General features: G+C 40.7%; 1 protein-coding gene across 1 annotated transcript in view; it reads right to left on the bottom strand.

The window, feature by feature from the left end:
• igdcc4 (immunoglobulin superfamily, DCC subclass, member 4) overlaps nucleotides 1–26,873 on the bottom strand; it is a 46,829-nt gene that overhangs the window by 19,799 nt on the left and 157 nt on the right. Inside the window, exons 2-3 of the mRNA XM_034116779.1 lie at nucleotides 7,843–8,160; nucleotides 1,013–1,154 (exon numbers count right to left, since the gene is read on the bottom strand). Coding sequence (XP_033972670.1) covers nucleotides 1,013–1,154; nucleotides 7,843–8,160 — 460 coding nt within the window. The remainder of the gene's footprint in view (nucleotides 1–1,012; nucleotides 1,155–7,842; nucleotides 8,161–26,873) is intronic.

The raw sequence follows: 26,873 nt of genomic DNA, 5'->3' as shown, positions 1-26,873 counted from the left end.
GTAGCACATGGGTTGCAATGAATACATAGAAAAACTCAAAGCTACATTTTCTAGATAAACAAGCACATTTAAAGGTGGGGTATGTCATTTTGGAGAAACCAGCTCGAGTGCGCTAGAATTTGAAAGTACACAACCGGAAAAAATCTGCCTCTTCCTTCAGACTTCCTTACAGAGCCCCTCCTCCAACACACACGAAAGCGCACATGACCAATGAGGGCACGAGATAAGTTTGTGCACGAGATGGAAGGCTGACAGGCAGGTAGGCCATCCAGTTATTTTAGCCGGGCCGGCTCAGATAATTGGTCGTGCTTTTTACAGCGCCACGGCTTCCACAGATTTTTTTATGTATTTATTGTCAAAGCATTTAATGTATTCATTGCTATCGGGATGTTAAGAGCATTCCATGGAATAAACAAAAAGTGTTTCTGAAGTGAATTACCTACCCCACCTTTAAGTGTGTCGTCTGCTTCCCTTTCTCGACATTTGTGAAAGACAACATTTATTTAACCAAACTGCAAACACTTTGACTGTTGCAGTTTTATATTTGAGCAATGAATAGTCTTTTCTGCACTGCCTTAAACCAAATGTTGAGGGCCACAGCCATCGATAGTTTAATACAACAGTATTCTTCACATGACATTCTCTGAGATCAGCTTGCATTAAATAAGCACTTAAGACTTAACTGTTTAAGCATTTTAGTAAACTATAGATCGTTACATTTTATAGTAATGAATTTAACTAGAAAGTCATGTCCCATATGATTTATCATATCAATCATTGAAATGACTTAATGTCATTATGTAATGGACAGCAGTAAGATATTAAAGAGTGAACACACAAAGGGAAAAGTATCAGGTAAAACAAACAATAACAAAATGAATATGCACTCAAATTAATTGAAACAAACCTGAGTAATCACATCAGTTATTCATTGATATGTTGTTAGAAAATGAGATCACAGAGAATATGGAAAAGGAAGAAGGTGAAGGACAAAAACAAATAAAAGGGTCACCTTGTCTCCTCAGGGACGGCCACTTTGTCTTTCTCCCAGGTAATAACAGGTGTGGGTACTCCCTCAATCTGGCACTCGAAGCGAGCAGCCCCCCCAGCGGGCACTGTGTGGGGCGATGGCTGCTGATGAAACTTAGACAGACCTGGGGGGGTAGAGAGGGGATAGAGGTCAGGGGGGTACAGTATCTATCAACGCAGAGCTGTTGATTTCCCAACAGATAGACAAAAAGGAGCCCATCTCTAAATGACTGTTCCAGGAAATGACATATTTGTAATGGTCTGACTTGTGTGTGTCATGTTGTCTACCTGTAGGACACGGTCTACAGTGTTTAAAGTAGGTCACACAAGATGAGACAGACAGTATTTTTCTGAAGGTTTGGTCCACAGTTGTTGGACAGCTCTGTTTCCATCAGAATCCACATTACACACCCACCCACACACACCCACACACACACACACACACACACCAAGTACATACAATTAAATGGGCTGCAAAACCAATGTGGTCATGGAAGGGGTTCTACATTAATTGTGTGTTCAACCTAATTGAGACCAATTATCCCATTCAAAATGTGGTTTAAAATATAACTTTTATTGGATATTCTTCATTTTAATTGGTTTATTTTAAAACCAGCATAATTAGGTTGAGAATCAGTCAATTTTAGGGATTTTAAAAGGTACCATTTTCCATTTTGTAATTTAATTATAGACTCGTTCAGACCTTTTAAATACCCTTGAATGTCCTGATTAGGAGAAATGTGGGGATTTAATCAGGCTTGGCTAGCTTATTTCTCTCTCCAGGTTGAGTCTTGGCAGCGCTCCAACTTTCACAGCATCAACACATTCACAGCATGGGAAAAGCCTCCTCCTGTGGATAATACCCAGCACCAGGGGGCAGCAGTGAGCGCTGTCTGAGGGCCTCTGACCTCTGACCCCAACAGGCTGCTGGAGAAGAGAACAAAACTGGTTGGTTGTCCCAGTCACTTGCCTGCAGCTCTGACTGAAGAGTAGAGAGTGGGGGGTGGATGAAAGGAGAGCGCGGAGAAAGAAGACAGAGAAAGCAACAAGAGGCTGGAAGAAAGCAGGGAGGTAACAGAAGGAGACTCCAAATCCCAGATGATATATAACTAGGCTAGAAAAGACAGTATATAAGTGGCAGAAAAACTAACATTGCCAACATAAAGACTGTAAATCTTTCCATACATACACGTGCTCCAGGAAATGTACCAAAGAAAAGGCCAGACATTGGAATAGATAGAATAAAGTGGTTTGTTATCAGTCATGCTTAGTGTTTTCTTTATGTTGTTCTGTAACATATTTCCTCATGTGGGGCTAATCGCAGAACTGATTCATCACACCAGATTTGCACAGCATGAACACATGTAAAGATTATCCAGCTGTGTTACATACAGAAACATAACTTGCAAGAAGGACTAATCTGATTCACGCATCTCAAAAAAGCTGCTGGTAGCAGAGATACTGTTGTGTTATAGTTTAAACAGATTGCATAGGCCTTTTGCCGAAAGATTAGATCTTACTTACTTAGAGGTTACACGTAAATTGTTTACTGCTCTGAATCCAAGTGATTCTGGAAGTGTTTCTATTAGAGACAGGATAGTCCTGGTCTTTGATGCTCTTTCTTTTGGGTTACTCTAGTTAGGACCAAGCCATGTAAATGAGCCATGAAATGTTGTCTTGCAGTCCACTGAAATTCAAGTAAACAAAGCTTAGAGTCTGCAGAGTGCAGCTGTGAGGCTGTACTTAGGCACAGTGGTGTAATGTGCTAAATGCGGTTGTCGACTCTCATTGACAATGCTAACATGCAGATGTTGAGCAGTTATAAGTACATGATTATACCATCCTATTTTAGCAGGTGGCACGCTAACATTTGCTAATTAGCAAAGAAAAAAAAGCACAGCTGAGGGAAATAAACCGAACCATCAGACAAAGTTCAATTCTGACCTGACAATAGCACCAGTAGAAACGTTAAGAGATCATATCATTTATTTAAAGGGTGGCATGAATGTCTGAAGTCTCATGGCAACACAGCAAATAGTTGTTGAGATATTAAACTCCACAAATGTTCAACCTGGGTACTTTCAAACTTGCAACCAATAACAAGACTGTATCAAGTTTTCAAGCAATCCCACATCTTTTAACAAGCTTTCTTTCCTTAACCACTGTAAGCTCGAGGAGACTATGCAAGATTACCCTAACCCTTTCACACCAACTGTTGGTCATGGCAACAAACTGGCCATCTGTGTTTTCCTACTGTGCTGGGAGAAAGGTTCAGTTCACAGAGGCTGGCCATAGTAGCAGAAAACATTTGATTCATCTCAGAAACACTTGCAGTGATTGTTGCGTTGCAAGTTTTTGCAGGAATAGTTGATGATTAGCCGCGGCCACATATAGCCATTACACAGCAGGATGCCCTCATGTAAACACACCAACTGAACCACTGCCAGAGAGCTTGACAGGGTGCCAGCTGTGTGTGTGTGTGTGTGTGTGTGTGTGTGTGTGTGTGTGTGTGTGTGTGTGTGTGTGTGTGTGTGTGTGTGCGTGCGTGCGTGCGTGCGTGCGTGCGTGCGTGCGTGCGTGCGTGCGTGCGAGTGCACACGTGTAAACTTGAGTACATGTGTTCCGAGCTACTTGTACCTCAGTGTTGACTCAAGTGTGTTCTTTGATGCCTGTACAGAACTGCATGTGATTGTATTACTGGATGACTGTGAGCATATGATTGTCAGTGTGATGCAGTGTGTTTGAGTGTGTATGTGTGTATGTGTGGCGGATCATATTCCATATTGTAAATTCACATTCCTTTTTATATTTTGCACATTCCTGTTCAACTGCACAGCTCTGAAACCTTACATTCTGATAAACTGCACATTTTTGATTGTTAGGTTGAGTTTGAATGGGACTTATCTTTTTGTATATTTATAACATTTGCAAACATTTCTTTTTATATTTTTCTTTTTTTTTAATAGCTATTTTCTGTGTTTTTGCTCCTTTTTAAATCTGAATTCCTCTTATTGTACGCATGGACTCAAACAAATGCTTGCTTGTATGCGTAAACCTACTTGGCAATAAACCTGAATCTGTGGTAAACAACAGCTGATCAGCGAGAGTGCAGATGAGAAAACTTTAACGCAAAGGAGGCGGGCGGTGTTCGGAGAAGACACTTTGCCCATGCTGTGATGGAACAATGGCGACTGGCAGGACTTCCGCCTCCTCTCTGTCAAAGCCTAATCATATTAGTCTTTATCAGGAATCTATGCAAGCCCCCCCGCAATGAAATTCCATGACAGAAGCGCCCGGCACCCTGCTGTTTTACACAAACAAAGTAACACAAAAGGTGACATATCAAGTCAAAGGGTAAAAAAACATATCCAATTATTTCCTAGCAACAAGGTCTTTAAAATAAACGTTTTGAGGCAGCTCCTTGGGCCTACTCTATGAAAGTGTCTAACAATTCAATGCACTACATAAAAAGGTCCTCACATATGTATTTACTCACTCTCATTTGTCTTTTTCATTGCTTCTCCCTCCCCCCTGCCCTTGACTTTACCCCAGACTTGTTCTCTGTCTTTGTCTGTCCCTCTATCTATGCCCCACTCTTTGGCCCCACAGCTATCAGATTGCAGCGTTTTTCCCCTCCCCTTGTGCAACAGATAATTCCACCCGTGACCCCTCTGCTACCCAGCTTTCAGGCTGACTAACAGTGTGAAAACTCATAAAGCGTGCCCCTAGCCTCAACAGATATTTGTAACAGCAACTGCGAAACATGTGTGGTAAGACATTTTAATTTCCTATTTACAGTACACTGCCCTTTTAAGCTTTATTAAGTGGCCAAACTCTGACCTTAGAATTGATTCATCATGTGTATGAAATGAAAATGAAAGCTAATTCTAACAAACCTGTTGTACTTATTTGTTTGTAAAATGTTTAAGCCGGTACATTTGATTATATTGTTAGATGTTCCTGAATTACCGTTTCTCATGTTGAGAAGTGATCCTCCTCCTATTTTAATATTTTCAAAGCCATGGCGATTGTATGTATTTACTAAAATCATGACCCTTAAGTTAGTTTAAAAAAAAGCAGGGATACACCGTAATGAAAACCCCACAATGTATAAACGTATAAAGTACACAGGTTGTTTATTATCGAGAGCGCACCCTTTTCTATAATTATGTCATCAGCTATTTGACTGTAATGACTTGCAAAAGCTGGTATGAATTAGGATATATCGACATTCACCTCAGCAGCCCCATAATGAGAAAGGTTAATTGGTCTAATTAACATTAAAAGCTGCTTTTTCTCCTGCATCATCGTTTACCCGTGGATGTGTTTGGGAAATGTAATGTGCACACTGTGTGCCTCCTCTGGCATTTTGCCGAGAAAAGAGCGAGTTGGATTCTGAATTCCTGTTTGTCCGTATCTAATGAGTGAGCCAGTTTCTTTCCTTTCCCTACACATCTACATGCTTTTATACAAGGCCACATGCGTCATATACTGCGACAGGGAAACTGGAGCAGGTGGGTTTCGTAATGTGTTTTCACAGATGTGATCTCTGCTACGTTCCCTCTTCAGTCTCATTTCTGCTGGAGAAGACACAGTAGGAAATGAGAATGTCCGCTCAATGTCAATGTTGGAGCAGTTCAGCTTCGACCTCCTGTAGCCTGGTCACATCCATTTCATAGGCCATCGCTGCTGATTTAATTCAAACGCCACACACTCATGCATGCACATTCTCACACACACACACACACACACACACACACACACACACACACACACACACACACACACACCACACACACACACACACACACACACACACACACACACACACACACACACACACACACACACACACACACACACACACACACACACACACACACACACACACACACAAACACACACACACACACACACACACACACACACACACACATACACACACACACACACACACACACACACACACACACACACACACACACGAAGGTCATTCTTAATGGTGTCTGCAGCCTTTCCTTTCACCATCACCACAAACTCTCTTCAGTCTTTTCTGCCTTCTCACCATTCATCCCACATCCCCCCCCTTCGCCTCCTTTACTCCTTTTTGTTCCTCAAACAAGAGATCCTCATAAATAGGCATGTGACAGCTGACAAAAGCAGGGGCATCCACAAAGAGCACTGTCTCATTTTATACAAAGCTAATGACTAAATAAAGATGACCACTTAAAGAGTGTGAGAGAAAGAGGCCTCCTTGGCGGGGCGATTACAGAGCTACAGTCTTTCTTCTCGTGCCTCACTCCCGCATCTTCCTGTACATTTCTTTCATTTCCACCCAGTTTTCCTCCTGCCTTTTAACCGGCTGATGTTTAAAAGTGTACTTACTCCCAGGACACTTGCTAGCACTTAATCAGAGGATAAGTCTCCTATCTGAGGCGCAGTAGAACCAAGTTCATCTCCATCGACGCAAGAGAAATCCCTTGACAAATCTGACAAAGCACATTGCTTGTGTGTGTTTGCATACTGAACTCTAAATGGATAACTGAATCAAACCAATATTCCTCCATTACATAAGGGACAGTGCGACCTACCTCTTCCTGAAATGTTAAGCATTTTTTACTGCCAAGACAAACAGATACCCCACAACACAAAAAGTAACTGTATTTTCATGATATAATCACCATGATGGAAGAAGAACTTAATTTAACCTCAAAAACACATTTTGTAGCTTTCACTTTAGTATCAACAAAGTGGCAGAAAATAGTGAGCTATATCCACCACATTTTCCGAGAGCTAATGGTGACCTCCCCAAAACTCTTGTTTTGCCCAACCAAGGGGGCAAATGCAACCAAATACGAATGCAATTTACCATCATAGAGGACTCCAAAAAGCAGAAAACTGAGGCTGGATCCATTACATCCGTTTTACATTCGATTGCATTAAGGCTTTATGATATCCTTCACAGTAGACATTTGAACATACACAATTGCTGATCACCACTTTCATTGCATTTTGGATGATTTAGTCAACTTTGTAACACCCATGGTGTTCCCGGTCCGCCATAAAGAAAAGGAATTAGTAACCATCCGGATCAGATAAAACACACACACAAACACCCACACACACACACACACACACACACACACACACACACACACACACTCTAGATGTGTCCCCCTCCCTTATGTGCCCAATCCCCCCATGTGAATCACACCTGGCACACACACACAAACAGAACAATTTGACACATTTCCCGCTCTTATGTGCCTATCCCCCCACATGGATCACACCTGGCACACGCAATACATGTTCAGTGTCTGTTCTTTGTATATTTACTGCAGTTTTTCATGTATACCAGTAGTCTGATACAATATTTACAGTTTGAAATGGTGTTAAATGAAATGTGGTGATGATTAATGGTTTTTGTGTTAATGTAATAGCAGTTAAAACAGGACCGGTCAAATTTGACCGCGAACACCAAAGTAAGGGGGGGAACACGAAGACAATAGGAGGGTTAAAGAAATGACTAAATGATCATTCCATTATCGGATGGGTTTATTTTGTGTAGATTAACTAATTGATTGATTACCTAATAGTTTCCGTTCTAGAGAACTTTTTTTCTCTAAAGCAGCTATGGTAAGAACGTTTGTTGAACTTTCTATCCATCTATCAATGCACTTTTTAAACTTTGGGATTGGAGCCTATCAAAGCAAGCATTTGGCCCAAAGCAGTAAACTCTAGACAAATCACTTTTGATACATATTCATTGTCATAGATGAGCATATGACAGCCCTGTAACTGCTAGAGACTTACTTGCTAGGAGAACATTCACAGTCCGGCTGGTCAGGGCTCCGAGGGTGCTAGCAGTCACACAGCTGTAGCCCCCCTCCACTCCCTGGTGGGGGGACTGGCCCTCCTTAGAGGTCGGCAGCAGGAGGAGGGATCCGTTGGCCAAATACTGCAGGAAGCCCCCCCCCCCCAGAGGCAGGCGCTGGCCATCCTGAAACCAGGTGACATTGAAAGGTGTTTCAGTGGCCCCAAGGTTGCAGTCCAGCAGGAGGGGCGAACCTGGCTCCAACACTACATGACTGGGCCCCGCCCCGCAGCTCAGCTCCACCGAAAAAGGCTTTTCTGTGAGGGACAAAGATAGAAACGATAGTTAACCGTGTTGTTGAATATATTGTTAAACACATAAAAAGTGGAAGCACGTCTTTGTAATGTTCAACCTGGCCTTGATGAGTTGTTTGCGTCTTCTGTTTCTTCCTTTAGAACAAAAATGGGACACAACTGATGCATCATAATCGGCAACTAGCAGACACATCAGACCAGAAAGTTTAGTTGGCATTTTGTATCTGTTGTTTGTTAGTGTTACTGCTCTGGATGCATACAAATATAAGTGGGATTGTCTGGTAGAGGTAAAGGGTACTAAAGGGTCTGGTTTACATTCAAAACCTGTATGTTTCCGGTAAAATCTTTCACTATGTTAATGCACACTCTGACAGGTCCACGCTGCACTGGAGTTTTCAGGTTTCTTTGCTGGTGTTGTGTCAAAGACTGTTTCTTTCTAAATGAGTAGGAAATTGTGTATGAGACAATTATCGATTTGCATGTTTCATAGCTACGTCAGTACTGTTTAGGACAGACATTTTATGGGACAAAAAAAATGTTTTTGGAGCGTAGGGATCTTTAAACTATATATTTAATATGTCCCTAAATGTTCATTTAGATGTAGACCTTGCTGGAACCCTCTGTAGGAATCTTTGTATTGCTCTGTGAATACTATCACAGCTCAACTATAAATCCAATATTGCACATTCATTCTTCATTGATGCAATTATTCACACATCTGTTTTTTTGTCATTTTTGGATATTTTTGCCTACTTTATCAATTCCAGCACGAGGCCATTTTTCATTTCACAGCAAAAGTTCAATACAATCGATAGCGCTGGCAGCACAGATGGATAGGGGTGGTGCATTCCAGAGGCAGGGTGATTTGGGGACAGAGTAGCGGCCAGAGGAGGAGACAGAGGAGGAGGAGCTCTGAAAATGAAATGGGTGCAGCGGCATGAAGGGATTTGTGTGTCAGCAGCAGGACATTAAAGTCGGGGAGAGAGAGGGGAAGTCCTGGATTGAAAGGTTGATGAGCTGGTGTGAGATAAGCAACAGAGCGCTACATAAACCGTGGTCAAAGGAGATACTTCTTAGCCACCATGCTAAAGCTTCATCATTCTTGTTTTTTAAAGAAAGCTTTATGATTTAGAGTGTGAAAGAATGCTTCCATTGTCATGTTTGCCAATGTTTGAACACACTTAATGCAATTTATGAACTTTCTTTTACTTCAGTTCTTTGACGAACAAGCTGGAATGATAAAAGTGTAAAACAAATCAATAAGAGATCTTGAGAAAAAGGGAATTATTGACCAAAGAAGGTGAAAAGATCAAGATCGGTTTTGTAGGTGGGAGATAAAAGGAACTGAAGAGTTCAAACCTTGACTGACACGTTGGTGGTTAATTATATTTTATGAACAGGCTGAATAGCATTAGACCAATAAGGTAAAACTATGAATAGTAAGGGTAAATATTGCACTATTCTCAGTAGACTACACATTCTATCCAATATTAGACACTGAGGTTCAGCAAGTAGTAGTTGTGATTAAACACGGATGAACCTGATTTAGCTTGTAATCGCTTATTTTCATATTATTTCACATATTCATACATTTTAGGAAGGGCATGCTGACAGTAACGTATTCACTTTAAAGAAAATGAATCACTGCTGAAAACACAGAATCCATATACAGTATACTGTATGAATCTATCTTAGTGCTGTTGGATTTATTTGATATAATGTATGTTGTCTTTTTTAGATGACCCTAATTGAATTTAGCTTTCCTGTTTGTGTTACCTGCAATATTTAAGCATCTTCTGAGCGTTGGAATGAGTTGCCTCGTTTTGTTTTGAACACCTCTACATTGTTATTGTCTGACTTCCTCTGTTCAAGCCTGGTGGATTATTTATGTGTGGTGTTCTCCAATGCAGCGGCACTTACTGACAGGTCTAAAAACACATTTGCACTGACAGTGAAAGCAGACATGTATGGAGCCAGTCGCCCCCTCTGTCAGATCCTAGTAATCTGTGTGAATGTGAAGGTTTTCAAGTGTCAAGCTTCGACACAGCCTTTGGGGATAAAACTAAATTAACCTATTGATTCTGTCTGACCTGCACAGTCTGGATTTGAAGTGCAGTGCTGCAACTAAACCCACCATGAATTGAGGATTTAATTCAAATTAATTCATCATTTAATTAAAACAGAAGAAACACTTTTCTAAAGTCTCAGTTTGTTGGTGGAGCAGCTAATAAAAAGCTGAAAAAACACATACTATAATCAGTTTAAACAGGACCAACACTTATTGAACATATAATTTGATGATTATATGTTCAACATGTAAAAGGTTCTAATGGATCTCTTGGTTAGATGTATTGGCATACAAGTGAAATCATTTGCATGACAGCGCTATACAAAGGGTTCAGGGTTGTATAAGTGATGTGCGGGCAAGGTGATGGTGGATTGTTTACTTCTGCCTACAGCTCGGATTCATCTATAGGTGAACAATATTATGAATGAATTCCCTTTCAGTGTTGTTTCCATGAAGTCATTACTGCATCTGTGCAAGTTACATAATTTAAAGTGTCCCTGATTATGGCTTATAAAGGTTATTTTCTCACAGACGTACATTAACACACACACACACACACTCCCTCTTCAGTCTCATTTCTGCTGGAGAAGACACAGTAGGAAATGAGAATGTCCGCTCAATGTCAATGTTGGAGCAGTTCAGCTTCGACCTCCTGTAGCCTGGTCACATCCATTTCATAGGCCTTCGCTGCTGATTTAATTCAAACGCCATGCACACACACACACACACACACACACACACACACACACACACACACACACACACACACACACACACACACACACACACACACACACACACACACACACACACACACACACACACACACACACACACACACACACACACACACACACACACACACACACACACACACACACACACACACACACACACACACACACACACACACACACACACACACACACACACACACACACACACACACAGAGGTTTCTTTCAGCTTCTCTTTCTCCAGCGTTGGATTAATTAAGTTAATGGGAGTTGAAATTTTTTCCTTGATTAAATGAGGCCTGACCCCCCACCATCACTTCCTGATGAAGAGGCTGGGTAATGCTGAGAAAGGTGGCACAGTGCTCACACACACACACACGTACACACATGCACCAGAAACCCCATACGAATAGGGAACATAGAAGCAGAACACACTGTAGGAACAGAAACACTTTGTACAAGTACGCCATCACAAACACTGACACAGATCACCTCCATGGCTCCTCTATTTCTTTGCCCCCATTCCAGCTAATTATGTCACATTAAGTCATTAAAATGTTAGCAGCCTTTTTCCAGCTCAATGGCAATGGTTTTAAATGGCAAGAGGTGGGGATCATTCCGCATTTGACATGGAAGACTCCCATATTTGGAGTGGAAGATAAGCAGGAAACACACATTTTACTTTAGGTTAAGACATCCTTACACTTACCTTTGCTTTTAAATGAGTGTTTTTAAAAAAGCTCGGGGTTTTAGCTGCACTGCTCCCAGACTCTGGAACTCCCCCCCCCCCGCACATCCGACAGTCAGACACAATCACCATATTCAAATCCCAATTAAAAACCCACCTGTTCAAATCTGCCTACTCACTGTAGTGCTCCCCATTATATGTTTCATTTGTGTCCACTTGATTGTCTCCTCCATGATTTCCTGTTTGTGTTTTTATCATGTTCTGTTGCCTATTAGCGTTTTCTTTTTTTAACAAATTGTACGGTGTCCTTGGGTGTCATGAAAGGCGCCTAAAAATAACATGTATTATTATTATTAAATAACATTTTATAATATGTTTCTTAATGCTCTTAATGTCTTTCATTTTTTTTGTAAAGCACTTTGAATTGCCTTGTGTTGAAAGGGGCTATACTGTATAAATAAACTTGCCTTACACTTAAAAAACACAATTTATAATAGGATAAAATAAAACAAAGGTGTTCAACCTGTAACTGTAAACATAAAGGGAGGTTACAGGACTAGCATGATTTGCTATCCGTTTACAAAAGGAGGCATCATAATCGTATCACATATTTCAAGTAGTAGCTATTTAATCCGGGGAATAAATCACTTGAAAACTGAGACACACTTTCACACTGGAAAACTTGACATGCCCTAGATTTGTGGCCAATATGCAGCACACACACAAATACACACACACATATTCACACGCTGACATGTACCCACACAGCTGTTTCAACCCACAGAGACACACGCAATCCCAAAAGAGTAACTGTCAATGTATCATGAGCACACAATGTGGTGAAGAGGAGGGTAGGGGGGTCTGTGAAGTGGACATTTTGCCATTTTCACTGTACAAATGGGTGCTGCTGGAATGGACAGGGTGCACTCTGGGATATAGTAGCGGCTGTGCGGTTTCACTGAGCTGTAGTGAATGGATTGCGATGGCACCGCGCCAAGAGGTTCATATCTTACTCTAAGTAGAGAAAGGACAGCGGTTTACAAAAGGGAGAGAGGATGAAATTGAGCCCATCAAACAACTGCAGAAAATCAAAACAGAGAAAAAAGGAAAGAAAGAACGCCACACACAAATCAAACAGTCCCCCAAAACCCATTAAATAACCATTTTGACCTTATCTGGATTTGGAATAGCAACAGCAATTTAGATGTTGCATGAATAAAGGGGTGGTATTTTCTGAAATGGAATCCCATGTTTGGTGTACTTTCATACTACTGCCTTATATCACTAATCAGATGGACAAATCAGTGAAATAGACTATTTGGAGTCTTACTCACAATGCAATGCACAAAGAAAGGAAGACAAAACACACAGACATAACAACAGACTGTCTCTCTCTGTCATTCAGACGGAGAATAAGAGAGAAAAGTCAGGGGAAATGGAGAAGTTAGGAGGGCACTGCTCTCGATACCATCAACTAGTCCGCTGGTCCATTTCTGTTAATGGATCACCTATTCACAAATCGTTTAGGAGAACATAAGGAGAAAGAGCAGGAGTGGGAGGAGGAGAGTGACCCGACACAGTGAATATTTCACCCAGCCCTGCTCACTGTCAACAGAGAGTGGACAACCCATGACTCGCAGGTCACAGCTCAGGTTTCCACAGTCTCTAAAGCCAAGCTATACAATACCTCTGGCCTTTCAGGAACTAGAGATATGATCAAAGGCTAAAAGAGACAATAAATAGTGCTTCTTGTAATGAATTGAATATTCTTTTTACCTGAGGCTGATACGCCAGAATGACATATAGCATGTTGTCATGTGTTTAGCACAGTTACCTCCTGAACCCACAGCAGTACTTTGAGCTAATTGCTAACGCCGGCTTGTTAAGAAGCTCACATGCTTACATTAACAAATTAGCACTTAACAAAAGGACAGCAGAAGATGTTTGGAGAGTCATTTGTTTACGAGTTGTTTGGTCATAAAACAAAGCACTGGACAAAAGTACATCTCATGATCTCATGGTGACATTTGACAACATGTGCTGGGATCACCAAAGCTGTACCGAATGTTTAAAGGAAATCCATCCAATAATTGTTGAAAAAATTCAGTTCAGACCAAAGTGGAGTACTAAGCAAATGTCAACCAAATAACTACAAAACAAGTTTGGCTAAGAATCAGCACAAGAACTATAGTGTTGGATTAACAAGTGCCCCATTGGCTGAAAGGGGTCACAATCAAGAAACGGGAAGAGGGTAAATGAGAAAAAGCAAGGGACCCAGAGTAAAAGAATGAAATACAGGACTGAACAGTGCAGATAAGATTAAGGCAGCCTTGAGACTCAATTGAAGGAGAGCAACGAAATGTGATTACAGACGCTTTTGCGAAGAGGGACCACTAAAGCACTCAAAAGCAGGGAAAACCAGATTGCCTTGTGCCTCCTGCTAAATTGACACAGCAGTAGGTAATTGCTTTGAGTTGCTCCTGAATGATGTCAGAAAGGTATTGTATTGTACATGTAGGTAGTACTTGTCTCTGTGAAACAGTGTTGTGCGATATCACTGCGTTGAAACCTAAATACAGACTGAGTGAACAGAGACAGATGGTCTGATTGATAGCACAGTGCCACGTTTACAGCAGGATAACTCCAGTGTGTTTCTGTGTGTGTGAGTGTGATCGTCTGGATGCCACAAACAAAACCACAAATTGAGCTCAACTAGCGTTACACCTGTTTTATACATTTTTATTCCAGCCTGTTTGCTAACTCAATCACGATGCAGCGATAACAGCAAGGTGAAAGCCGTATAGGGAACTTATACGTGCTTGTGGCCGAAACACCATGCGACTTGAGAATAAATCGATAATTCAAAGCCACAGTTGTGATATTCTGAGCAGAGAAGCAGCTAGCGATAAACCCTGCCGGGAGATGGAGACTCAGGTTTCGGTATGCAAGTGGAAAGAGCTGAATAATAACAAGAAACAGTAATCCTCCCTGACAGACGCAGCCCACTCCTGTCTAAATATTTAGGCTTTTATCAAGCTTCATCTCTGGCTTCCCATGTTAAAATGGTGCCTTGGGCAAAGCGCTGTCAGGAGTCTGAAGCATGCTACACATTAAACTGTCTTTATGCATCTTAAATTGCTCTGATGGCAAATAAAAGTTTCTGTTTACTAGTTTAGCAACGCTGCACACATAGCGCTCAGAATTTCACTGAATCAACAGCGCGGTTGTGAGTCACTCGACAATCTGAACAGCTGTCGTGTCAGGTGTTAACCGTTCAAGCTGTGTCTCCTCCCATGACGATATAGCAGGGTTCTTCTCACACCCCGTCATCACACACACACACACCCACACAGTCAGAAAGCTGATACGATGAATCAAAGTTTTTACTCTGACTTTTAGCATCCGAGAGGCCACTGAGTTCACACAAAAGAAAGAGGAAAAAGCCAACAGGATTTTGGAATACTAGGCTGCGTGGCAAAGAAACATTTATGTTCAGCAAGATAATATCATTTTTGAAGCGGAAATGCAATCAATCACCAGAAGTAAATAACAAATATAGGATATAAACAAACTACATCATGGCTGCATGGCTTCACATCACCACTGCTAAGCTAAAGGAAGCTTCAGACATTCACGAGTGGGGGAAAATCTCGTAAGTTTACCACAGATCTTCTTGCAAGCATCTATCCAAAAACACGTTGGAAAAAGCATTGACTTTGAGACAAGTTAACAAGTTATAAAATGCTCATTCTCTTCCAGGGTTTAGGACTCATTCCTGCACAACTTAACCCTTGTGTGGTGTTCATATTTGTGTTACTCAGCCAGTGTTCGTGGGTCTGGTGGACCCGCTGCCTTTTTGGGCTTCAATTCAACACAATCAAACTATTTTATGTTAAAATACTCAACAGATGGGACTTCATCCAAATTACAAGCAATATAAACAACATATATGGTTAATATTTGCCCTTTTACATTTGTTAACCCAATCTCATCCTCTTCTTCAAAGTCACTGTCAGACTCTGAATTCTCAGAAATGTGAGAGGGGGGTGGGGGGGGGTACAGTGGGTGGTCATTGAAAATGTGTTCTGATATTCTTCACAGAAAATGAGCCGAGGCCATTGAGTGTGGGTTTGAACAAATAATTTGTCATATCATTTTTCTTTAGCTACAGTAAATAATGAAAACGGGTCCCACAGACCCGAACACCATACAAGGGTTGATGACAGGGCTGATATTAATTAAACTTGCTTCATTCACATTTAGCACAGCATTTTTCCCTGATGAAAACAGTTTCAATCATCTTTCTGAATGAAGGATTCTGTTGCTGCTCATTAGGACCCTGGCCTCCAGATCAGGTGGCATATTGAAAATCGTTACTTTAACTTTAAAACAAACAAATGTAAATTATTACCATCTAATGATCTCCCAGAAGAACATTATTGACATTTCAAAATGAAAAATACATCAATAAGTTCTCTGTCTATGTCTATAAAATATCAGAAAATATTGAAAGAATGCTCATTACCATTTCCCTAAGTCCAGGTAAGATAGACAAATGGATTGCTTTTTACAACCAGTAAAGAAAAACAAGGATGTTTCTTTTAACTATCATAGAAGAATAAAGAAAATAGCACAACTATGCATTTGAATCAAAAGATTGTTGGTATCTTTGCTTACAATTACTATACAGCTCTATAACTAATGTTGTGTCATGATTTGCCTTTGCACCTGTCACTCTGCATTAAGATGTACAACACTGTCAAACAACTAATATCAAAAATGTCCATGCTTCGGTCATACTTTGTTACTCTTTTCTCAAAGCCAGTGGTAACATAAAGGTAAAAACCACCAGACTAAGGGACAGTTTCATCCCACAGGCCATAAGACTGTTAAACAACTGCACTTTTGAAAGAACATACTGTACATTCATCTGTTTGCAACTCACATATATCAATATTCCAATTACTGTATATAGACTAGTCTGCACAGTTTCTATCATATTCTGTTTCTATTATATTCTATTTTAATATAATATAATAGAAATATTCTATTTTTCAGTTTTATTGTGTTGCATTGTTGGAGGAGCCTGCATGTGACCTAAGATTGTCATTGTCATATCTACACTGTAGCTATGCACACATGACAATAAAAGTCTTGAAACTTGAAACTTGAAAATAGCATTTAATTGTAGATGGACAAAAGTTGTTTGTGGTGAGACAAACATGGCTCCCGTGTCCAACTGTGTGTACAAGAGGGAGTAACGGAGCGGGAACGTGGGACAGAGAGTGAGAGAGAGGGGCGTCCCGGTGCAGTCCCTCATTCCTCCTGCTCTATGTACAGTGCTCATTCATCCCAGTGGGGCTTCCTCCAATCACACAGCCGCGCTCCTGCATGCGGGGCCTCCCAGCAGCATGGGGCCTCCACATGGCCATGTCAAGTGCCAGGCCCACTTGCATGAGTCAACAAAGCGAGCAATAACACTAACATGGGAGTAACACAGGAGATCCAAATCAGAATATGTTTGTTCACGCAGCGGCACAGTGAATGCACAGGAATTTGCACTGGGGGTGACATGAGACAGTGGATCGGTAATGTAAAGGCTCCCAGTATGTAGAGTAGAGCAGGACAATGGCACACACTGGAAGCTATAACATGGAAAAGTACTGTCCTCCTACTCAACTCTGCTCTGTGAAGTGCAGCACATGTACATTATAATGCATGTGTGTACAAGGATCAGGGTTGAGCATTAAATACAAGGTCAGAATGATGAATGAGACTGCTATGTGACACTACCCAGCGCTGAGGAAGGGCATGTACTGAGCGTGCTGCACATATTATTATGCTCACACTGGGGTTCTCAATAATCACATTGTCCATGGCCGATATGAGAGACGAGTGCTGTGATATTTGCGCACTACTGCGTCTGAATGAGAACTGAAGGGTTTGTGAAAATGCAAAAATTATTCTAGATATTCCTATGTGTGTGTTTAGCATGACGGTTCAAAATAAACATATGAGAAATCCATGAAGCCCCATCATGCACCTGCAGTATAACTTCCAGTCCTGCTTTCTTTTGACTTCTCTGCATGTGCAGCTGCCTTTCCCTCTGCAGCAGATTCACATCAATATACCATAATTTTAAAGCTAGACTACAACTCTAGACCAACATTGAAATATTTATCTAAATATACACCGCATCTTTCTGAATGCATGCCCACCTTTAGAGTCACTCCTCTGCTCTCATGTGACCAAGCAGACAGCAGGGAAGAATGGAAGGAATGTGAATGCAGGTTAGTGAGCGCCGCCGCCGACTGCTACACACACACACACACACACACACACACACACGCACGCACGCACGCACGCACGCACACACACACACACACACACACACACACACACACACACACACACACACACACACACACACACACACACACACACACACACACACACACACACACACACACACACACACACACACACACACACACACACACACACACACACACTGGCAGAATGAAAAACAAATATCAGTGGGAAATCATTCACTTGCACAAATCTCTCACACCTTTTATTTTTCTATTTCCTCTTGCGCTATTTTTATTTCTTAAGTACATTGTATGTTGCATTGTTGGATGTACCTGGGACTTAAGCGTTGCTATGCCAAAACTGTGTTGCTGCAATATGACAATAAAGCATATTAATCTTTTAATCATTGAATATTCAAAATCCATGTAAATAGATCTTACCAGTTTGATAAGTCGACTCATAATTGACTGAATATTATCTCTAAAAAATGTATTTGTGAAATGACATAGTAGCCACTTTTCGAGGCTCGGTAACCCCATTCCAAAAAATATTGCTGCAGCTTCAACATGAAGATGATGTAAAAAAAATGCCACCCCTGCAAGTGGAGATGTGGCTACGGATAGAACAAGTGCTGGGATTCAAATGAGGATATTATTGCATCGCAGATAACATACTGTATACCACTCTAGGTGCAGCTGTGACCCTACTCCAAGCATCAAATCAAATCACCTCATGTAATGTTTTAAATTACACTATGTGGTAAACCTCAATGACCTAGTAAGCCAACAGGATGAGATAGCACAATCCATCCGAGTTGCATCACTGCAGCAGTAATATCGGTTTGTGCTCCTGGGATCAAAGAATGAACAGATAGCACCACAACTAAAGACTTAGGAACATTTGATCTCTGTATGCAATAGAGAGGCAACTCGCTGCAGAAACTGCTGTAGGAGAATATTAATATTGGTCTCATATGGGATTCTCTGTAATGTTAATGCCCTCCAATGTTATATGTTGCCATCTTTTGAAAAGTACTCAAAGTTGCTCAAGTGTGAAGGAAAGCAGGAACATTGCTCATTGAAATGCTCTTAAAAGTGCACATATAACAATCTCTAACCTTGGCTCTTCTTGTGAGCCAAATTCAAAATACCATTGCTCCTGTCATGATAACATTTCTATCCATAACTGACATCAACATGTTATAAGCCAAAAAGCCATTACTTTAACAGACAAAAATAAAAAGATCTCTCTAAAATGGATGAAGAAATTAAATAAACTTCCGGATATTGAATATTTATGGTCTCTTCATCAAAACCTTTGGCAAAGGTTTTAGAAGGCGAGGGTGAATACTCCTCTCCTTTACGGCAGATGCAACCCAGAGTAGTAATAATTACATTATATATTACATAGATATATGCTTATACTTGTGCAGAATTAAACATTCATTAGCTCACATGTTCACGTATTACTAACAGGCTGATCTATTCACCACTGGAAAGAAGCACAAACAAAATAAATTCAACACAGTGCTTTGAACATCCCAAGAGAGAAAATCGTTTGAATTCATTGCAGAGAAAAATCAATCTCAAGACTTCCTCTCCTTTCATACAAGCACTTCTGTGCTTTAGATAGCCTCCCTGGCAACCTGAAAAGGCGCACACAGGGCACCATAAAAATCAACATATTCACTGCACAAATATACCCAGCTGAAACTCAGCCCAGGGCATCTTTAAATAATATGCATCCTAATTTAGCACAGGCTCTCCGGGGAGGGGATCAAGATGCACTCACAAATCGCAGCTGACACACCCTCGCTTACACACAAGCAAGCAGGCTGGCACACGGGGTGAATGCACCTCAGCAAACACACACACACATGTAGATACTTAATTTTCCGCTAATGTGTAATGAGCTATTCTACACAGGCCCTGCTGTCCAACTGCGTCTAAGTCTCAAGAGATCTGAGTACGCATGTTCAAAGAAACACTGGAAATGTAAGTGCAAGTTTGGGCCCAACGTTCAAACAAGGCTGACAACTAAAACAGAGTCATTAAAAGCACATTTTACACAAGTACATCATTTATACATCACATCATTTAGAAATGCAATTACATTAAGTCATTAAGGAGGTGGGCTCTTAATCTGCTACAGGACATGGGAGAATAGAAGCTTGGTATAATGTATTTTCCTCCACAATTACTTAGCATAAAAAAACCACAATTAGATCCTACACAGAAATATTTGTTGGTGATCTCAAAGACATTACTGACTTATATGAGACACTTGAGCAGTAACAGCAGACACCGATGCTGTAGTGGTTCTACAGACAGTATACATCCCTCAACCAATTCCATGTTTAATATTCTGTAGCTGCCACTATACGGGAGGTTGAACAGCTGGCCCTCCAGCGTAGACAAAACAAACTGGAGCTGAACACACTCTAAACATTACAGATGAGTTCAGGAGGAAACATGGACCTCAACTGTTAGGGGACCAAAAGGTTGAGACAGACATGACTCCATCTTCCTGTAGTGGATCAGTACGCTTAACCCAGAGGGGCTGTTGTTCAGTTGTATTTTGGCTATTTCTACAGTTATTTTGTCTAGTACATTGCCTCTTTTTCTTTGTCAGTCAGTACATTGAGAACCACTGACAACTCCTACTAAGTGCGTGATGAAATCTGACTTCTCGATCTGATACTACTTTGATACCATGTGTGAAACTGCAGAATGACGTCTAACCTCCAAAAATACCACACGGTGCACTGATGACTCTTTGATTGGTGCAACAGAATAAGATTTTAAGACAAAAGCAGTCAGCAGGGAGATGACTACTGCCAAAAAAACTAAACCAAGTTTTAAAGTGAACTTTCATTTCCAAGCCAAAACTTTTCTCAACATTTGGAAGACCAACAGATGCCAAAAGACAAGAGCATTGGACTTGCAATATATATTTGGTGGGGGGAAAACATGTTGCTACCCAAAACTCTCAATGCACTTCCTATCAAATAAGGTCCTCAGCTTCTAGGATGACAGATATGTAAGTGTTTATTATCTTGCAGGTTTGCATCTTGTGTGAATTGAACAACAATCAATTATTTATTAATACACACATTTCAGCATTTTGGTTTATTTTTTAAATGTTGAGTAAATAATTCAACTACATAGAAGATGCAACTTTTGTGAGAGTTATACCCTCTGCAGAAAACTTGCAACTTTTTGCATTTTACTTTGTTCAGGCCTTTTTTTTTTACGATACAATGTTCTTAACACACCTCACTCACTATATCCAAACTATCTTGCTCTGAGACTATGCCAAGCTGAAAATATAAGCTCTTGTGTAACTTTACATCGCCACAATATTCAAGCTAGGGAATGTACTTTGCCCTATAGTACCTTAGTGCAGTGAGTCGAATAAATGGTTGACTCAAAAAACATTTCACTCCCACCGCCATGCCTAACATTGCATATAGGGTCATCTCAGCAGTATATATTCCCTACAGCAAATGTTCAGTCGCAATATTAACTTTGTCTGAAACATGCTGTAGAGATGACCACTTCTGACCTGAGAATATTGGAAACATAACTGGGTTTTTTTTCTACGAAAACTATATGTTGAGTTAGCCATACATAATGAATTTCTCCCAGAACTGAAATAACACGCAGGGAGTTTCAAAGCAGCATAAAAAAGCAATAATATTCTGCTGGATCACACAGTCCTCACTGGTATGTCAAGAGCATGTGAGCAAATGCTGCTCGTTTGGATGCCTTTAATGAAGGTCTTCATATAGTACTAATTTAACTGTGTTACAGTTTTTTTCAAATATTCAAAAACCTGTGATTAGCCATTTGTTTCCTTAGATTTCCTTGTATTTTTCAATTAAGGCACACGTTGGCTTTTCACTACAGTCTACATTATTACGTTGTCCGTTTGTACAGGGTAACATTACAAGTTAATACAGAGAGTGGTAAGCTGTGTTAAACTCATAATGTACTGTAATCAGAGACACATTCATTTGAATAAACTTCAAACCAGTGGTTCCTTGCTTTCCTACCCCTTAGGGTCAACCTCATTAAATCACAATTCTTACAGGCTCTTCAATTTGCTTCAATTTAATTTCACAACATGACAATTAAACTAAACCTGATTTAATTTGGTGTTCAAACCCAATAAAACGTAATGCACAGCAAGAAGAATATGCCATTGGGGCTTAGAAAAGACATTAAAGGAGTTGCAACAGCAATTAGACCAAACTCATTCAGCCTTGTGTTTTTTACACCGTTACATGTTCATAACGAGGCAGTTAAATGGTTTCTCTGTGAAACGGATAGAGGGTATACAAATATATTTGCACCATTCAGAATGGACCTATGGACCAGTTTTGAAACACCACTCACACATAGGAAGACATTACATGAAATATATGGCTGACCTTCTTTTTCTTGGTTAAAGGTTTTTAATATATGATACCACCTGCTATAGGTGAGAATTCATTTGCAAAAGGTCAGAAGGGTTTCTTTCTTTGTGGAGTTTGAAAAGTCCCTCTTTTACTTTCCTGCAGGCTCACAGGTTTCCTTCCAAAGACATGCAGAATAGGCAGTTTAACGAAATGGCACTTGGTAAAGGGAATTCAATTAATAGGAAGTACTTTCCCCCTAATCAAGGCCTATCACACTAGGCTGCTTCAGTAGAATTACACAAGACTGCTACTGCACTGCATCTCCGAACTGTGTAACTGTGGACAGTGCAGGAAAGCATGCGAGGTCAATCAACACCTGCTGGGACAAATCAAATCATAAGAGGACTGCGATTTCATGCGAGCTGTGTGACTGTTAATACAAACAGTAAATACTCATGCAGAGCATCAATGGTAAATTATCTCATGACATTCTCAGTCAGCGGAGTACCAATGCTTCATCATGCTGTGTTTACAATTTGCATGCGCATATAAAGAGGCCAAAGGCGTTATAATAATCCGATTTATTTGGTCATAAAGTCTTGCAGGAGTGCAGATGTGATCTTTTATTGTGTCCATTAATAACTGCATGGACTGTGAACACACAGACACGCTGGCACCTTTGTTTCATTAATTTGCTTGTGATATGTTAAGTGAAGTTGACATAATTTCATTTGATCTCTAGAATGGATAAAACAAGCTCTTTGTTTGTGGATGTAGCAATGGCCCTTGCCCTCAAATTTGCCCCACCAGCGCCCGCTTATTCATCCCTGTCCCAGAATCACCCACAGCCCCCCCCCCCCCCCCGCGCCATCAGCCTCAGTTCCCACAACCACCGACACACAAAACATTCATGCTCCACTTTCTAAACCCAGCTAAATAAACACAGAGAGAAAGCGCCGCTGCTGAATGTATGCGCGTCGCTGCTGAATGTATGCGCGCCGCTGCTGAATGTATGCGCGCCGCTGCTGAATGTATGCGCGCCGCTGCTGAATGTATGCGCGCCGCTGCTGAATGTATGCGCGCCGCTGCTACGGGGCACCAGCCAGGTACCAAAAAATAATAATAATAATAATAATTTTTTAATACATTAAAATAATAATCCGTGGCCACACAGTCTCTGTGAGCGAGCGAGACAGAGAGAGAGCGAGAGAGAGAGCACACCTTTAACTATTTAATATAGTTGTAAAAAATAAAGTAAGAAATCATTCCAATGTGTACTATAGGACAGTAACAAAAAAACAGTTTAAAAGGAGAGTGATTAGTAAAATATGCATTAAGAAAAAGAAAGAATACTAACTAGGTAACATAAGATAAGAATAAACAAGTTTAAATGATTTGTTATTGGTTGTGATCATATTCTAAAGATTTTGGGATTATTGAAAAGTATACAGCTCCCTTTCATACGAGTGTTGAGAGCTGTATCTATAATTCATCTTGTGCTCAAAGTGCACCAGATTGATGCATTTAACTTCAACATTTAAAAAAAAATCTTCCCGGGGGTGCATGCCCCGGACCCCCCTAGAGGATGTGAGGTCCACCCCCAAGTAAAGCAGGTTAAAATAATTAAATTGCATACATTTTATTTTGATTGTTATATTTGTGTTACTGTATGTTCAATAAAGGTGATTAAGCAAAACACACCTGTAGAGCCTCAAGAGCCTTTCTTGTGCTGGCAGACACATAGAAACATATTGGCGGGCGCACTTCGCACGTGCACACACAAAAACATTCCACGCGCTCCGCGCTCACATTTAGCTGGGCCCGCGTGCCTTAGCACCGCTGCTGTGACTCCATCCTAGGGGAAACACTGCTAAGGGAATAATAGTAATGCAAAATAATCATTTTGTAATAATGCATTCATGATGCTGCTGTCAGTGTTTGCAGAGAGATTCAAAGGTGGTTTCTTCTTCTCTGAAGCAAAGTAGTTTAGATGACCTTAATATTAAAACAAATGTTTATTTTTGTCGAATTCAAAATGTGATGTGTAAATAACATCTCCAAGACCTCTGTATTTCATAGATTTTTTTAGACAGCAACCAAACGTCAAAGTTGTTTGGTACCAACTTCCAATGATAAATCTCACAGTGCAAATAAATCAATTTCCACTTCACTCTTATCACAGACAACCTCCATCACAATCGCCATTTACCTGCAAGAGATTTCATCATCTAGATGTGATCGCCCCCAGTGTGGCACTCACTCTCCTGTCAGGAGGATCTCAAGGGGAGTCATTCCTTACTCTGACTGTGCAGGAGTCTGCGGGGCATGGTAATCTAACTCTATATAAATTGTATCCTATGACCTTCTACCATTATATCAGATGGAAGTCAAGGAGGCATACTTCTAGTTGCCTCCCTTTTAAGGTCTTTATATGCATAATTGAAAAAATGAATGATGGGACTTGTGATACAATTACAGTATAGCTCAGAGGGAGATGATTTCTACATAGATGTGTTGAAGTACTTTCGAGTTTGGAAGTATTCATTCCAAAACATTTGGCTTTTCAACAACACCCTCTCATCACTGTGTTGAATTACAGCATGTCATAATAGAGTTGCAGCAGCAGCAAAACTATGTGCAAGCAACCTCCAGACCCCAGAGAAGGATAAAACACTCAATGAAAACACTTTAATAATGCAGCTATACAGTATACACAACACCAGTGGAAAATGGGTGAGACAAAAGGCGACAGTAAGCAACATTCTCTCATCTATTTGTAATAAAATCCGAGACAACACACATAAACAACATTGCGATAAGACAGTGTAAATCTTTAAGCAGACATTTTTGCCAGGAGATGTACTAAAATTGGACAAGTGTTGATGTGAGATAAGACTAAAGGAAAGTAATAGCTTGTGCGGTATTCGTGTGGGCAAAACCTATCAACCATTTCAAGATGTCAGCAATAATATACATAAAGAGATTGTATACATCAGAACTAAGTAATGGTGAGATTCTTCTCACATCAGGACATGTTCACATTTTAAGTAAAATCTAAATCGACTAACTTTCTTTGGGGCTCCACAATAATTGGATGGCAATTTAAATAGGCCTGAAACTAACACTGATGTCTTCATTGAATTATCTGCTTATCTTAATTAATGTGGGTCATACAATGTCAGAAACTAAAGTGGCCTCATTTAATTCATGATTTCATAACACAATCAGTGCTAAATTAAAACAATCACTTTAATACATGAGAAATAAAAGCAGCAATTTCTGCCTTTCCCTAAAATGTGTTAAGGGGACTTGCATTGTATATGTTTTGAGACAAATATATAAGTTAGATTTATGTTCCAGAGTCGTGTAATCCTATTTGCCCAGCATGAATATGAATGCCACATGTTGGAGATTGAGGTAAAAAAAAAAGGTTCACATCACAGTTTTGTAATTTCTTCTTTAATGCCATCTCTCTCTCTTTCTGTCTCCCTCTCTTCACACACAAACTCACAGTCCCACTTGTCTGGTCCTCAGGCACTTGACAGATAAACACAAACCTCTTAACATGCTTAGTCATTCAAACGTTATTCAGCTAGATAATGTGGGTGAAATATCAATTAGACTATGTTGTTCATTCTTGTTTTAGTGGCCTAATAGCATACAGTCATGAAAGATGTACCAAACATCTGTGTGTCTATCCTTGATGGTAAACAGTTTTACCTAAAAAGGAACGCATGGCAGGTTCACTTTATATCTTCTTTTCCTGACCCTGAAAAGCTGTCAGCTGTATAGCCTCCACTGATACTCTGCACTGGTCTTTGTCATGTAAATCCTGCAGTCGGTCTTTCACCCACTCGTCGCCGCCTGTGTAGGCAGACTTTCCTCTCCAACCAGCACGCTTCCACTCTCGGGAGCCACCGCCGCAATGTCTGGGAAACCAAACATCAGCTCGCATTCTACTTCAAGTGTATCAAAAGCATAGATAACGAAGTCCTTTTGATGCTATTGGCCTACGCTTTCAAAATCCTCTCACTGAACTTGCTGAGCCAGTGGCTGAAAACCAGTCGTCCCATGCGCACATTCGGTTATTAAACCGTGAGAAAAAGAAAGAAAACTTAAGTTGTTTTGTTTTTTTACTGACAAAGCAATCGGCACATTTAAGACAGAGCTCCTTCCAGGGGGCTCCACACTCATTAAACACCAAATCCGAGCCCACATGTCTCCATAATGAGCCCCATCCTATGTTTGATCCGAAACTTCCCCGGTCGGTTCAAAGCCCCCTGGCCGCTCAGTGGCACCGCTCCTCGGGCTGCAACTTCCAAACACCAAAGCTTCACGGCCGGTCCTGACAGAGACACCCGTGGTGGAACAATACAACCCTACCTCGAACGAACCGGAGGGGCCACGTGAGGTGAGCACCACAGAACACGGAGGAGATACTGCTCGTATACCGTGCAAGGTGCACCCAAGTAGCTCTCCCCTATCTTTGATCACAGCCCACTTGTGTTCTGAGT

Source organism: Trematomus bernacchii, unplaced genomic scaffold, assembly GCF_902827165.1.
Source record: "Trematomus bernacchii unplaced genomic scaffold, fTreBer1.1, whole genome shotgun sequence".
NCBI lineage: Eukaryota > Metazoa > Chordata > Actinopteri > Perciformes > Nototheniidae > Trematomus > Trematomus bernacchii.
Note: the sequence above shows the minus strand (reverse complement) of the source record. Positions and strands in the feature narration are given on the sequence as shown.